The sequence below is a fragment of the Cryptomeria japonica genome, chromosome 5, assembly GCF_030272615.1.
Source record: "Cryptomeria japonica chromosome 5, Sugi_1.0, whole genome shotgun sequence".
Classification (NCBI taxonomy): domain Eukaryota; kingdom Viridiplantae; phylum Streptophyta; class Pinopsida; order Cupressales; family Cupressaceae; genus Cryptomeria; species Cryptomeria japonica.
Genome location: NC_081409.1, coordinates 724392247 through 724408970, shown reverse-complemented (window position 1 = coordinate 724408970; position 16724 = coordinate 724392247). Strand labels below are relative to the sequence as shown.

General features: G+C 34.6%; 1 protein-coding gene across 1 annotated transcript; it reads left to right on the top strand.

Annotated features, from left to right (window-relative positions):
• Positions 1-2279: 2279 nt before the first annotated feature.
• Positions 2280-16320, top strand: LOC131032850 (replication protein A 14 kDa subunit). Its single transcript, XM_057963928.2, has 2 exons — positions 2280-2744; positions 15668-16320. Exons 1-2 carry the CDS (start codon positions 2486-2488, stop codon positions 15730-15732), a joined length of 324 nt encoding a protein of 107 aa, XP_057819911.1. The 5' UTR covers positions 2280-2485; the 3' UTR covers positions 15733-16320.
• Positions 16321-16724: the final 404 nt, after the last annotated feature.

Below are 16724 nucleotides of genomic sequence, written 5' to 3'. Positions count from 1 at the left end.
GATATGCTAGCTAAAAATTAGATGCATTTTAAGGATGAAGACAAATGATGTTCTAAAGCTTTAGTAAGGTTGAAGCTTGAAATTTAAAATCATCCAAATTCGAGTTATTATGCTATTGTTGTATTTGTGATGGGTCGACACTATCTTGGTAGGGTTGGGCATTGACCTTGGGTAAATTACATCTATTTTAGCACCTCAAATTTGCATATAAAAAACATCTTTAGAGAGTATCAGTTATGCAATGTTTATTTATCTTCTTGTAGCTAAAATGTGTCCAGGATAAGTTTAAATTCTTACAAATTCATCACCCCTTTGCTTAACTATAATTAAGACAAGTGGTGAACCCAAGGTAGGACTGAGAGGGGGTGAATAAGTCCAAATCAAAATTAATGCAGTAACTCACAACACTTAATCAATTAAACAACAACACATGATCAACACATCAACACCAAAGATTTGTACGTGGAAAACCCTAACTGGGAAAAACCACAGGGAGCATCAACTCACAAAATATATCCACTATGCATATCAAATTACAATGAAAGAGCTTATAGTTTCGGACTTGCTAACCAAGGTTAACTGCTCTTGGGGCAAGATACATAAATGACTTGCAAACCTGATGCTAACTACAACAGGGCAAGATACAAAAAATTGATTTGAAAAGAAGGATCTCTTGATTATGAAGCTATCCTTGAACTCTACATCAATCGACCAACATCAACACATACAATTCAGACTTCATCTGTCAACACACTATCTCATATTTCTACCACAATCTCAAATAGCTTGCATATCATTCAAACACAACTTGTCCTGTTTGATTTTCATTGAATTTTGCTGACTACCTCCACATCACACTCTTTGCTATGCCACGACTCAATTACACACATTCTAGATAGATCATCAAGGCTTGAACAAAGTCAGCCAAAAGCACAAATAAATTTTCCGGACCAAAAACACACATGTTGATCCACTCCAACAGAAGGGGACCAAAACACATCTTCCTAGGCACAATTCGTTTTTTCACAAACACCAAAATGTTACCCATAGTGTAACGTGCCTATGTAGACAATCAATGGGCCAAACCATATTCTCCAATGCAAATTACCCTTATCCGCATCTCCACACGCTTTAGTGAGACCCATATCACATTGAATTACTTCCCACAAATCATATCCGGACCAAAGGATAGGATTAACACAGAATATCACATCTGGCTAAGAAACATGCCACACCATCTGGAGAACACAAAGATATTTCCGGACCACAAAACTCTCATATCCATAATGCCAAAATTTAGTCAATGAAGATAACAACACCAAACAACATCAATAACAATTTTCGGACCCGAACACTTCCAGAACAATAAATAGAATAACTTCAACACCAACACAGTAATATCTTTGTGCACACCATAGACTTCCGGATCAACGTCTATCCGAAACAACAAGTTTGACATCAATGACAACCAAAGCAACACACATTTCCAACAAGAAGTTGTTCCAATAAATTATTGGTTTACAATACTTGTAAAGGTACAAAGGATCATTCTTGCACATGCTGAACATTAAATCCTTTGATTATACACATGTGAATGTGTTAATAACTACATATATAGGGTATGCAACTCCAATTTTGTTCTAAATTAGCACAATTTGAATTAATAACAACAAATTGGACATGTGTTGTGCCATATGGACTTAGTTTAAACTTGCAATAGCAAATATCATTGAGATAGATCATTCTTAAAGACCCTAATAAGAATACCCTCTTAGACCTTGCCGAGCTCGAAATGTGAAAGATAAGCTCATGTCTTGTTAAATTGGAAGTTTCTCCTGTGTTTGTCTACTCATAAGACTGTGATATTGCTATCAGAGTTCAACTATGTAGTTTTTGAGTCAAACTCATTGACCCATGTTTCACGAGTAGTGGTTCACAAGAACCCATCACTCATGAGAATGAATGGTCTATTTAACACTCATTGCATCTAGATGATGCTCATACGACTATCACTTGACTTTAAATTGATTTGATCCACATGCCTAAGTGTTGTTTCACTTCTTAAAACTGAGGGTAGCAAGAAAAACATCAACATGAAGCATTGAGTTCTAAAGCTTACATCTCACCACATTCATTTAGGTGGGTCCTACACATTTCATACATTGAACATTATACCATCTTAGGAGGGACGTTTACCTACTTTCCCTTCGAAATATAAACCCGCCAAAATCTAACATTTCCCACCGGTTGCTAAATAAATTAAATCCGATTTAACAATTTCCTCGCGTCCGCTCCCGCGTTCAGCACAATGCCAAAATGCCAAAATTTTGGGCGCACAAATACATCTAAAAGTCTCCAAATACTCATTCAAATACATCCTGGCCAAATTCGGCAGCCATTGGCAAGTCCATAAAAGCTGTTAGCCAAAGAGACAAGGCCTTAGCTGAAAAGAAAGTCAACTACTAGGGTTTTTAGTTCTAAAAAAATGGATACATCAAATCCTGCTGTAATTGTGAATGGAGAAGTCATCAGGAGGTACATTGGGAGGAGAGTAAGGTGCGTAGTCAGGGTTGTAAGAAGCGAAGGAGGGGTTCTAATGGGCCAGACTTCAGATGGCCATCAAATATCCGTGAAACAAGCGCCTCCTGCATTATCTTTGTCGCAGTTTGTGGAAATTATTGGTGTTGCAGAGAGTGCAGGTGCTATTATGGCAGAAATTTGTACCAATTTTGGCGACAATTTTGGTAAGTTATGCGTGCTTTTTTAATATTAAATAAATTAAAATTTCCTTGTCGGAGGGTTTGTCTCGTATTTGTGTATGCTGCATCTAAAATTGAATGTCGTCGTCTACCGTGCATTGGCGTTTATCATTTTCTGCATACTAGAATTGTGTTAGGGTTTTAAATATCTCTCAGGAAAACATTTCACTCGTTCTCTGGGTAGTTCTATGCCTGGTGTGTGGGTGTAGCACACCCTGAATTGGATGGGTTTGTTTACCCAGTTTAATGCTAAAATGTTTTATGCGTATTAATATGTTAATCCCTGGGTATTTGAATATCGACGTGCCTTTATTATGAATACCCGCTGATCTTGCTACATGAGCTCATTCTCTCCAACCTTGTATGCAACAATTATAGTCTCGGATTTCGTTGTTTTGTCAAGGTTGTGGTAAATCAGCGTAGGTTAACTCTCGGTCTGTTTACTGGAGTTAAATGAAATCTGCATTTTACGTGAGACTACAGCTATAGCTCTGTAATTTTATGGATTGTCATTATCTTACATAAAAATTCCTTTGGTAAAAGCCTGCAAGCCTAAAAAACTCATGGAGGCTTCTAAGCACACTGCTTGTTCTATCACCGTATTCAATTAGTGATCACTGTTTTTGTTCAAATGTTTTTCTGTACTAATTACAGACTCCAGAAACCTTAGAAAGCTCTTTATTAGATTACGATATGTGGGACATTAACTAACTTTTTTATTTTGTTTTACTTTAGAGGATGGGTCAAGGATGGATAAGAAATAAGCACCTTCTTTGGCAATATAATTTGAGGTTGTTCTATGCTTTGTCATTTGTTTTCATTTATAATTTGCTACTGGAGATCATTCTTTCGAACCTTATGTCCAAAATTTTATGGTTTGGGTTTTTGCTGTTTGGTTAAGTTTGTGGTAAATTAGTGCAGGATAACATTTGGGCTGTCTTCTGGAGTTAAATGGAAGCTTTCTTTTTAAATCAGATTACAGATATGACTCTGTGATCTTATGGATTACTATTAGTTTACATACAAATGCCTCTGGTAAAACCTGCAATCCTAAATTGACCATTGATAATTCTAATCGCATTGTGACATCTATCATCATTTTCGATTAGGGAGCTGGTATTGTTCAGATGCTTTTTCGAATTTTCTACTAATTAAAGATTACAGAAACTTAAAAAAGCTCTTTATACATTATGATATGTGGGACATTAATGAACTGTTTTTTGAATTTAGAAGATGGGACAAGAATGAATAAGGAAACAATTGCTTTTTTGTAATTTAATTTGAGCTTGTTTGATACTTGCCATTTCTTTGCATTTAATACTTATTTTAGGGTTTGCAATTGGTTTATCTCTTTATTTTCAAATTGGTGAAACTTTCTAGTTTTGGAGACATTGCACTTTGGAGTATGTTGGTGTACCCAATGCCAACACATTTATCATGCCTAGTTAAGTTTGAACCTGGTGTGCTCCTTTGGAATCTTAGTTTTGTTCATCACTTGAACTCACACCATCTGACTTGTGAATTGCTGTATTGTGGTGTGGTTAATATTTTTAATTATTAATATATTTTTCTCTTTAAAGTATGTTTTATCAGTTATCATTCCATATAACTGATAATGACTTTATTGTTTTGTGGTTTTGTCCTTTTATATTTATTTATTAAATCATTCGTAATATTGATTGCAATAATTGGCACTTAGGTTGTTAAATGGTTTTATGAGGATTGTGTGTTGATTTTTGATAAATTTTCAAAACGAGTTTAGTAAACATGGCTTGTTGCTGTGCCTTGAGATTGTAGGTCATTTTATTAAGGCGTGCTACTGTTTTTTTGTTTATGTTAATAATATTTCCTATTGCTCTGCTGTGAGAATATTCTCACCTTATTGTGATTTTGTTATGTTCTTTAAAGTTTGTATATGATATATGTTTAATTGTTATGCAGGAAATCGTTGTGGATTGCTGCAGTGTGGTTTTTGAGCTATCTTTCTTTTTATTGCCAAAATTATGATCAGTCTTAAGAAAAATTAACAAAGGATTTGTATAAAAGAGAATTTTTATATCTAATTGCATGTTTTACATAAGTCAGTGACAAATGGATGTATCATATTGCAAGAAGGGTTAAGTCGATTGCCTCAATCTTTCTTTCTTGATGCTATCAAAGAGTTAGTCTAGCTAGCTAGAATTTTTATGAAATTATGTAGGATTCTAATCATTGGAATCCTCCAATTGATGTCACCTTGTCCAAAAATTTAGTTTCTCATTTCATTTTGATGATTTTTTTTTGTAGGTACTTGACTTCTCATAGCACTATTTAAGGGGATCAAACTATCAATTTGTCTTTTCAAACTAATCACAATGCCCTCAAAATGCAAAATTGTAAAATAAATTCAATTCTTTCTTTTGATCAAGGTCACTTTTGGTGCAATTGATAACATTTCAAACACCTTTAATATTCTTGAGGGCTAGGGAATTTTTCTCCACTACATTATGTTGTTTCTCTTATATGGGAGAACATCTTGTCTTTATTCAATTTTATGGGCTTCTACATGATGTTAGCATCTACTCTTTTAGTTTTCCTCTTTTTGTAGGGTTTATGTTTCAATTAAGTAGAATACCATTAATTTCTTAGATGTGAGTTCCATGAGTACCCCCTTTAGTGCTATTCTTGCCCATTGTACTTTTGAACTTGTAGGCATCAACATAATTTAAATTTTTAAGTAGTGCTTCTAGGGGACATACTCTAGGTTTTTACAAGGTTCAAGGATTGAGTGTGACCTTGGAACGAGACATCCCCACCTTGTACCTCTTTTTTTTTTTAGAGTTTTAGGACTTCCATGAAGTCTCTCCCAATTTGGGGGATGTTCCTTGGACATTCCCAATTTATGAGGGTTGCGAGGGGGATGACTTTATGTCTTTCTTCAATCATTAACTTTATAGTCGATGCTTTTTTTTTTCCCTCAGATAAGGAAAACTGTAAAAGTGGACAGGTTTATGTTAATGGAGGTACCAATGAAGAAAGGAGGGTTTATGATTGAGGGAGATGGAAATGCAATCAATCAAGACTATTTACAAGCTTGGTAGATGTGAAGCTATAAGATTGGATTTGTTTATTTTTTAGACTTGTATAAATTGTGTTGAGGATTTGGGCCTCTTGGAATTTGACTTTTGTAGTGAAATTTTGGCTTCAATGTTCTTTGTGTCAAGGATATGGAACACCCATTGTCTTGATTGACAACTACACCATGTATTTGCATGAATTGGATTTGTTGACGATTCGTCTTACTTAAAATCTATTAAACATGCTTCAGTTGCCTTGCTTATTAATATGCAAACAATAAAAAAAAAGGAACAGTAATTGGGATACTAGCAAGCTTTGGACAAAGTTTGGGTAGGTGGAGTTTACAAAAGTAACTTTGCTAACGCCTTTAGGTGTTGTACCCTTTAATTGTATAATGTTAGTAGGTACTTTGATATTCTTTAAATTGTGAATTTTCTTTGTTTTGTCAATTATCATTAACATTTAATTTTGTGCATTTTGTGTAAAGTATTGTTATAAACTTGTGTGAGGGTGCTTGTGTAATGTCCCCAACTCCATGGGGCTTAACTATGCATTGGGTGTTCTTTCCTTGGATTAACCAAGAGGAAGAGGACTTAGAGCATCAGTGGGTAAGTGTTTGAGTCTTTGGCTTGCTCTCTATCCTATTCTTAAGCTGCTCGTCTTTTTATGCAACTTAAGTAATTTTAAGTTGTGGGCATGTTTTTTTATGCAACTTAAGTGAATCTTAGTGTAAAGAATTATTATTTCTCTTTTTGACTATACTGACATAGATAGGTACTTTTCAGTGATTTTTATTAAACATGTGCAAAAAGGGACAAAGGGGGTATTGAAAAATAAGGAGCCTATTGGCTCATTTTTGAGCATTGGATTGGGCTTGCAATGAATCTATGGCCGAGATTAGATCATTCTTTTGGGAGTCATTATATAACATGTTAGGGTTTCCATGGAGCTCATCATTTCTAGAGCTGCTTGTTCTTATCAATTTTTGGAGGCCATTTTGGAGGTGTGATTTAGAGATATCAGAATCAGATTTGGACAACCTACAACAATATTCTTGAATGTTCCAAAGCATCCTTCAAGCTAACATCAACAAGGACAAGTATTTTTGGCAAGGATGGCTAGGGTTTTGAAGGTGTTTTTTGAGGTATTTGGGCATAAACCTGTATATTGTTGTCTATGTTCATCTCAAAAAAATAAAATAAAAAAATTTGAGTTGCTTATGAAATTTCTGGGAAGTTTTAGTTTTCTTTTTTAAAAATAACTTTTTAATTTCAGAATTATTCAGAAATTTCTATGAAGTCATAAAAGAAATCAAAAAAATATTTTCACCATAGATTCGAGTATGTAGAAGGTTTATTTATTTGCAAATTATATTTCAGAACTTTCTATTGCATTTTTTTGGAGATATTGTGGTTTTTCCATTATCCCTATTTGGGGATGTTACAACATGTGTTAAAGTAATTGGATATGCTAGGCGTCCCTCCCTTGGTGTGCATGCTAATGTACTTGGTATGAACATGGTATGGTACGATATGGATATAGTTTAGATATTATACTCACTTGTACCCCAAATTAGGGCAAATTTGGAGTTTTTGCCATGTGTTTTCCTTGCTCCCTATTATGTGCTTATGTTTGTCATTTTCTCATTGTGTCCTTTGCTCGCTTGTATTTGTATGTGTTTTTTAAAAACTTGATGGATGTGATAAAAGAGTCACTAAAGTTGCACAAATTTGGTGACCGAGTTGCCATGGATATGTCTAGATTTGGCGACCTAGTTGCCATGTGTTTTCCTTGCTCCCTATCATGTGCTTATCTTTGTCATTTTCTCATTGTGTCCTTTGCTCGCTTGTATTTTTTTTTTTTTTAAAACTTGATGGATGTGATAAAAGAGTCACTAAAGTTGCACAAATTTTATGTTGAAAATATTGAATGGTATGGTGTACATGCACTTAAAGTTCTATGAGATGCAAATTCAATCTAGAGAGCTTGGAATCCATTCCATAGAGTTTGGAGTGCATTCACACCGTTTTTTCCAATATTTTTGACATGAAATTTGAGGGGATATTTTTTATTTTGAATTGTTTTCTCATTTTGTAAAACATTTATTGTTCTTTTATTATTAACATTTTTAATCTCTCTTAAATTATTGATTATTTGATTTTATTAGCTTCATTTTTTAAATTATTGATTTTATTTATATAATGTACATATATTTTTGAATTATATCTAATTTAATTTATTTTACTTTTTGATCTGGATATAAATGTGAGTTACTTTTAGCTATTTGTCTTTTTTAAAGAACAATAAAACATACTAATTATTAGAGTAAATTCATTTTATAATAATTTTTCATTTATTTAATTATTGTAAGATAATTAGTCATGGTATCATCATCATTGGTGAAGGGAATAACAAGTGATATTTATGTATTTTAACTGAATTAGTACATTTCAATTCCATTGTTTAGAATTTTGACACAATATGAGGATCCTTTGTTGTTTCTTACATTCGGTTTTGATTTTAGTTGGTGATTCTACTTGATCCAACTATCTTGGCTCTCCAAAGAATCTTTTGATACGGTGCAACTCCATTATCATGTGAGTAGTGATGCCACTTTTTGATAGCATGTGTTTCTAACTTTCTATCTATTTGTTCCAATCTTGATGCATTTGTTTTGATGATGAAAATAATGATGTATGAAGCAAGAGCAATCGGGATGCTTGCAATCCTACTATCAATTTTGGCATTTATTTGATTTTTGTTTATAGGTTCATTTTTTTTTGTTGGGTCAATTTTTTTGTCATGTGTGGGGTCCATTGCTTAGGATGTAGTCTTTTCTTTCTATTAGGTGTTTTATTTTGACTTCTTACTTGATGGTAGTCATTTCACTTCTAGTTGTCGGGGGAAATTTCAATTGCATTGTTTATATTTTGACATGATAGGTGAATCGATTGGTATTTCCTCATGATTTTTAGATGTGGTTGGTAGTTTTACTCATTCCCATTAGCTTGACTCTAGAGAACCTTGATGATGTTGAACCCCAATAATTATGGGAATAATGATGACATTTTTGATAGCATGCAGTTTTTTGTATTTGATCCGATCTTGACATATTCAGTTTGATGATGAAAATATCAAATGTATGATGTAGGAGCATTTGGGTCACCTACAAACTTGCAACCATTTTGGCTTTTATTTTGATTTTTGTGTATTTGTAGCTTCATTTTTTCTTTCTCTCTTTTTATTGTTGGGTCGATTTTGTTATGAGCAAATTTAGGATGTGGTTTTTGCTTCTTGTTCAATGTTTCATTTTTACTTCTTGATTGATATTGAATGTTTTGTCGTTGCTGTCCACATGGCTATGTTGGGCAATACTAGTATAGATAGATCATGCATATTATCATTTGTTGTAGTTTTTCTAATTGACGCTTACCTCCTATTGTTGGTTGTGGGTTGAATCTTTCTATGATGGCAGTCTTCTCCTTTATTGGGTGCTTGTTTTTAGTGTAGATGTGGATGGTTATCACCCACCTATAGTGATCAGTGGTTACCATTTACCCATTTGTTTCTAGGATTTAACCTTATTTTTATTTCTATTTTTTAAATTGTTGTTGCAATTATTTGATGGGGTCTTATGTTACTTTCCCATGAATGATCACAATTGTGATCATAATTGTGCCTTTAAGGTTGGTAATCAAGGAAACCTGGGGACGCATCCCCGACTTGACAACCCCCATCCCAGTCTCGGGGACATTTCGGGGACTTGGGGACGACCAAGGGATGCTTCCCCCCATCCCCAAATTGCTGGAATTTTGGAGGGGACGTCTGTATGTTCTGGGGACGGTTGGGACGTCCCCAATCTGTCTCGAGGGCGGCCGAACGTCCCCCATAGCTAGGGGTAGTAAAAAAATAAAAAAAATAAAAAAAATGTCATATTTTCCTAATGTGGGCCCCAAATTATTTGCCCAAAATCATTCCAATTATTTGTTAGGAATTGCATGCAGAAAATATCAATTAAATGCAAATAAAATAATAAAAGTCGTTTGAGCTTTCAGGGGCACTGCCCCTCGATCCCGCCCTGTACCACGACAAGGAGCACATCAGGGGCGCTGCCACTCGACCCCGCCTTGTACCATGACAAGGAGAACGCTAGGGGTGCTGCCTCTAGACCCTGCAAGGGGCATTGCTCCTTGACCCCGTCTTGGGTGCGCTGCCCCCAAAACCCTGTTGAATAATTTGGGGGGAAACTGCGTCGATAAAAGTGGGGAAAATATAACCTTCGAGTCTGATTAGGCTCCATATAACAACATTATTAAAAATTTAAAAGGCAATGATGATAATTCATAATATCCTTGCCATATTTCATGTTTGACTATATGATAAATTTAAAACTTTAAAAGGGAACAATACAAATATTTCATCTCTTACCATATGATATTCATATATTTAAAAGGGAAGGATATGCGATGCGATACGGGCAATAAAAAACAATTTTTTCCAATTCTGAACATAAATGTGGTATTTTAAGGCTCTATAATGTACATATAGTTGCTTTATCCATGTTTTCATATGAATATAATGTATATATGCATGCTTTATCCATGTTTTCATATGAATATAATGTATATATGCATGCTTTATCCATGTTTTCATATGAACATTTAGAATTTCTCTATATATTTTAAATTTTCCCTATATTTTATATAGCTGTCCCCTTTGCCGTCCCCCTGTCTAGGAAACTTGGGGTAACATAGTTGGTAATGCCTTGTCCATGTTAGTTAAGTGTTTTCTATAAAATCAAAATGTGTACGAGGAGAAGTAATAGGTTTAGGCAATAGAGGGAGTTGTGGGTAAAGGATATAAAAAAATATCTTCTGTTGGTGATCATGGGAGTGTGGTGACCAATTACAGAAGTTGGGAGAAGAGTCTAAGTATTTGTACTACCCTATTGCTAGGTTGATTGCCTAGGAGAAATTGTAATGTGAATTTTGAGTATTATCTTGTTGTATTTGTGAATTAGTTACTTTGCGAAGTTGCTTGGATTGGATGCCCAATGAATCAAGTGGTATTAGAGCTAGTTAGGTTGCTAATTTTGTTCAAGTGTTTGAAAGAGTTGGTCTTGGAAAGTTTTAAATTTTTTTTGCAGATGTGACAATAACGTGACTACAAAGAGTTGAAGTGAAGAAACTTTCATATGACAAAAATGTTAAAAGCAATGGCAACTAGATTGAAAGTAGTAGAGACAACAAAGAAAACATAATGTGATAACCCTTGCATGCATCACATATACATAATGCAAACAACTCAAACATCACATGTTAACATGGGAATTTGTTAAACAAATGGAAATGGTTGTGATCTCATTGTAAGCATTTTCCCCTTTATCTGGTTCACTAAAACATAAGCCCTTAAATACATCCCAATTGGAAAGAGGAATGCTGATGTATCCCATCCTTTTTTCTCAATTTACCACCATTTGTGATGGCAAACAAGCATCCCATGGTACTTGATGTCGTCATTGGTAAGGGCATAAGCCTATGGATATGCTCAACCTGTGGGGCCTTTTTACTCAAGTACATAGTGATTGACTTACATGCATAGTGATCAACTATCAATTGGAAGTTGATGTGATAATATTGCATCTTTTCATCACTTGACTTTGTAAGACTTACTCATTTAGTGCATTCTAGTTAGAAAAGGAATGTTAGTGTATCACACGCTACATTATGTTTTCTATCCTTTTTCAATTCTCTGCACTAGTTGTGATGATGGGCAAGCGTCTCATGTGATTTGTTATCATCATCAAATAATGTGCAAGTATAAGCACACATCACACAAGGCTATTGATATGATTTCTGCAACTTGTTGAACCTTTCAAGTAGTTGGATCTTGATATCTTTTGCTTCACATCACATAAGGCTATTAACAGGATTTCCACAACCTGTTGAACCTTTCAAGTAGGTGGATCTTGATATTTGTTGCTTCCATTGCATTGGCAAAAGTTGGTCCAATATGAATGGGGTAGATCGTGGCATTTATTGCCTACATAGTAATGGTGAAAGTTGATTAAGCCCTATGATACCATGGGTAGCTTTTAGCATCTGTCAGTTCCATAATGTTGATGATAGTTGACTATACCCTAAATATGATAGCTCCTAGCATCCATCACCTACATGTTTTTGGTGATGGTTGACTAAGTCATGCCTGTATCATGTCATGGATATCCCCTAGCATCTTTCACTGTCACGCTACTGGTGAAATTGGATTAACCTTTAATTAGCTGATAGGCTACTTATTGTGTGAGGTTTCAGCCAGAAACCTGTTTCACGCTTTTAAACTGCGGTAGATTGCTGTTAAACTGTATTGGTTAGTAGGCGGTAGTCAAATCTCTTGCCCAATAAACTTACCCAGACAACAAGCTGGTCAAATCATATGAAATCCATTCTTAGAATCAAATTAGATTTTGGATATGCCATTAAATCACATTTAACTCAACCAATATTTTCGTTTCGAATGCTGCAAAAATCTTATCTCCAGCTTATAAATAAATTGACAAATCTTATCTCCAGCTTGAGAAACTATGAATAGCTATCATGATATTTAAGTTTGACAAATTGATATCTAATTAGTGTATTGTAATTCAAATTTGTAATATTTATGGTAGTTTTGTTGAGTATATGCATGGTTTGTGGTTTTCTAAACTTAATTCTCATCTTTAGGTTGCAAATAGTTTTGTTTTTGATAAATTTGGTACGTTTTTTGTATTGATGAGTTTGAAATGAATACTACCTCTTAATTTTCTTGCCGTATTTTCATCCTATAGCCACGTATCTGTATCGCTACACGATTCTGATTTGGTAACTTAGTTAATAGCCTTTTGTAAAGACAAATATAACTATTAACAATAATAACTATTATAAGTTTTCATAGATCCAACTTTTACTTCACAATGACTTAATAATCATGGTCTTAGAGTCACTTGTAATAGATGCAGGAGCATTTGGTTCCACGTGCAATTTCACATCACCAAAAATAGCTACAGGCTATTGTTTTCAATTTTTTGCCTTCATTTTGGTGTGTTTGCTGTTTGTAGCTTCTATCAACTTGCTTCTTATGAGGAGCTACATGAAGTTAGCAGGGTCTACTATGTGTTTTTGACTTGTAGCCATGCTACAAGTGTTCATAAATTGCCATAGGACTTTTATAGGTTGCTGTAGGATTAAATTAAAGTACTTAGAACTATAGAAGGGTGATAGTGATTGTGCACTTCAGCTACAGGAGGATTGTGTGTATACAGTCACGGGGAAATTATGTGTTTTGATTTTTAAATGTTTATGCACTGGGGGCAGGTTGCAACAATAATGATAAGGGATGCTAGAGATGTTACATCAAAGTCATATCTTGTGCAGATAAGACATTAATATTGCTATATGCAATATAATCACTAATATATGGATATGTTGTGACCTATTTCTTAAGCTGTCTATTGATCTTGCTAATTTAAAGGAGGCTATTATTATCTTTTTCCAAATTTGAAGCCATAGGCTGAGCTGTCACAACAATTTTTTTGCCTTTGGCAATGTGGTCAATATTCAGAGATTATTGCCCTATGATTTGTGGCAGATAATTTCCTTTGCTCTTAGCAATGTGTTTTTTGAAGTTGTATTGATTGGGAAACTCTGAGCTGCAACCTTTGGCGATTAATTTGGGCTTGCAGGGATTGATTTCTTGTTTGTTGAGCTACATTTGGTGATTCCGTGAGAGCAAAGTGAGCTTTCATCTTTTCCTCGATTCATCTTTCATTCTTAAAGGGTATTTACACTCTCTCGGCCACATGCTTTGGCAAGCACAGGATCATACATTTTCTTGCACACATGGGCATCGACTTGTTTGGGCATCTGTTCTCATTTGTATCCATTTTTTAGGCTGTTTGACATATCTTTTTTATTTTTTCAAGATATTGATTGTTTGGGGTCTATGTGGATATTAATCTTACTGGTAGTTTCTTTTTGGGCTGTGGCTTTTTGGATGCACTTGTCTTGGTTGTGCAATCATTCTAAGAGTGGAAACTCGGTAAAAGAGATTTTAGAAAGATAGTGACTATGAAGCAAGAGGATGCTCAGATTATACAATCTACATGACTGTTAAGTTATGTTAACACATTACCATGAATTTCTAGGGTACATTATGCTTATCTCCATATTTGCAAAGCTTTTTCGTATGTGGAGGGCCTGCTGAACGTTAAAGCACAAACTACAACCAATAACTTAATTATATTTGCTGACAAGTCTGTCGGTAAACTCCATTGAATGTTTTCCTGGCTTCTGGTCCCATGCTTAATTCAGAGACTGAACTAGACAGCAGAAACTGTTATCAAGTTAATTTAAGTTTTGGCCAGAATATATGCCCCTGCAAAATTTTTCCACTGAAAATTTGTTAATTTGAAAGGGAACAAATAAGCTTTTCATTTTAGAAGTTTTGTACGTTTGAGTCCGCTGTAATGGTGAGCAGAGGGGTGATGTGTGCTTGGGGTTATTCTAAACAGTAGTAGAATTCCCATTGGGCAAATTTTGGCAGCTCCCAAATAAGCATGTCTCGGTAGTTTCCTGTCACGGTTTGTAGTTGTCAGCAATATTGTGAGATTGAGAGTGCTATGCAAGTCAGCATTTCATTTCTTTGGTGATATTTTTCATATAATAATTAAAGGGAAATCTTTATCAGTATGGTGGTTGTTTATTTCACTGATTAATTTGGAGGAAAGGGATGTGAACATCTCTTAGGTAATTTTACTGCATTAGTTTCACTCAATTTCTACTAAACACTCTTTTAATGGTTTTTGCCTTTTGGGTGAGAGTAATAGAGAAGAAATAAGGAAATGTTGACGCTAGGTTGAGATTTTCCCAGCACACCATCCAAACAGGTGATGGGTATTATCTCACCTAATGTAACACCATGTTTAGGTCTGTTGTGCAGGATCATATTGGAGGTTTTACTTGTAACAAAATGGGGATTACTACTAAAGCGTGTTGTGCTTTGCTTTGTGAAGCTATGTGATTTGTCAAAGATAGCTAGAAATTTAGAGAAATAAAGAAATCTTAGGTCGATATTTTTCCCAAACAGTATGCAAAGCATGCAAGCTGTTGAATCTTATCTCTCCCTTGCCGTAATGCCATATTCTTGGTTATGTTCCACTGGATGCTATTTGAGAATTTTTACCTTTGACAACATGTTGTGAATAGTAGTCTTACTATTTTTTTGATTGGTCAATGAAGGTCCAGGTTCTTTGGTCTACTGGACACAATAGGACCTTGTCCTTGGGCATGCATAGCGTGCCCTTCTTTGCTGCATTAATGTGATAGGAGCTTGTTCAGTGGTTACCGGTATTTAAATTTTACCCAGATCTTCATTGGGGTAATGCAAACTCAGTTATGCCTGTTGGACCAGGATTACTAATGTTCTGTGTTGTATTTTTCTTTAACAACCCATATGATTTATCAAAGGTAAGCAAGACCAGCTTTAAACAGGGCGTTTATGGTTTTGGAGTGCCATGTGAAACATAACAAGATTTGTCTTTGGTTAATTCAGGAATGAAATTCAGTCCATTTTAATTTTGATTTCAAATGTTCTTTGTTTGTTTAGAACATCTCTTTTGTCTTATCCCATTACACAATTTCTACCTGTGTTGTAGCATCTTTATGTAAACATTAAAGTCATTATCTCTTTCTTATTTTGAAATAAATTCTGCATCAATTTTGCATTTTAAGTAAATATAGTGTTGCTTGAGTGGAATTATTTGCAGAATGAAAGCTATTTACTTAACAGTGAGTTCTAATTGAATTATGCTTTTACAGACATGGCCTCACACAATCAACTCTGCCAGTTGGCTAATTCAGAGCACCAGTCTCTGTTCATCTGAAAGATGCAGCTTTGTTTTGAGGATGATTTTCTCATAAGCATTCACCATTTTATAGAGAATATCTGAATTAGCATAAAAGGATATATTGAGTTAGAGCTTACAAGGAACCTAGTTGTATAAAATTTTCTGAGAAAGTAGCATCTTGCAGTCCTACATGAATGGAACATTGTGAACAATGAAAGCCTTTAATCAAAATTCTTTGCCTTGGTTGTTCTATGTCAGTAAAAAAACAAAAGTTTCTCCAAATTCTTTGGAGGTGAATTTTGTGGGTACTCTGATTCTGAATGGATAATTTTGATGGTCGAGTCAATTCCTCTATAGTCCTGATTCCCATGGTCAAATCAATCTCTACGATCAAATGTGTAAGAATTTCTGAAGGGTGAAAGGGCAATGCATTATTTCTTGTATCCATAGAAACCGTAGATGAAGTATTTTAGACTATCTGGTAAAGCCTTTTTTTAAATAACAATGCTATGCTTCATGGCATTTTATAATTATCTGTTATCTGATGGGGAGGTATTGTTTTCTTATGTATATTCTTATGCTTGTACAATGAACCATCTATGAAAAAATGCTTTGTATTTTTAATTGCTCGTGCCACTTAAGGTAGTTTCGAATCTTGTTTTTATCCTGGGGAGAATCATGTTTTTAAGCAAAGCTATGTCAGCCTTCTATTTAATAGTTTCTAGATCGTTGAGGTAAACTAACATGCTTATAACAACTAATTTTAACTTGTCCTATAATAACATGCACCCATGCATATACATGTCTGGACACATGCATATGATATGCGCATTTGTACTGTTGTATTGCATCTATCTGTCTAATGTAATTTGTGTATAAAGAATGTTCTCATGTATTTAATAAACGTGCATGGATGCACACATGTACACCCATGCGCTTCTACCAATGAACACTATGCTCATGCAGTTGTATAGTATCTATCTGTTTCTGGCTAGCTTGTGTTTTAAAAATGTTCTCATGTATTTAAT

Bases quoted from the DNA above. Each gene is read 5' to 3' on its own strand.
- LOC131032850 (XM_057963928.2), top strand. From the start codon at position 2,486: ATGGATACATCAAATCCTGCTGTAATTGTGAATGGAGAAGTCATCAGG. The intron at 2,745-15,667 runs GTAAGTTATGCG...ATGCTTTTACAG, and splicing joins CAATTTTGGCGACAATTTTG to ACATGGCCTCACACAATCAA.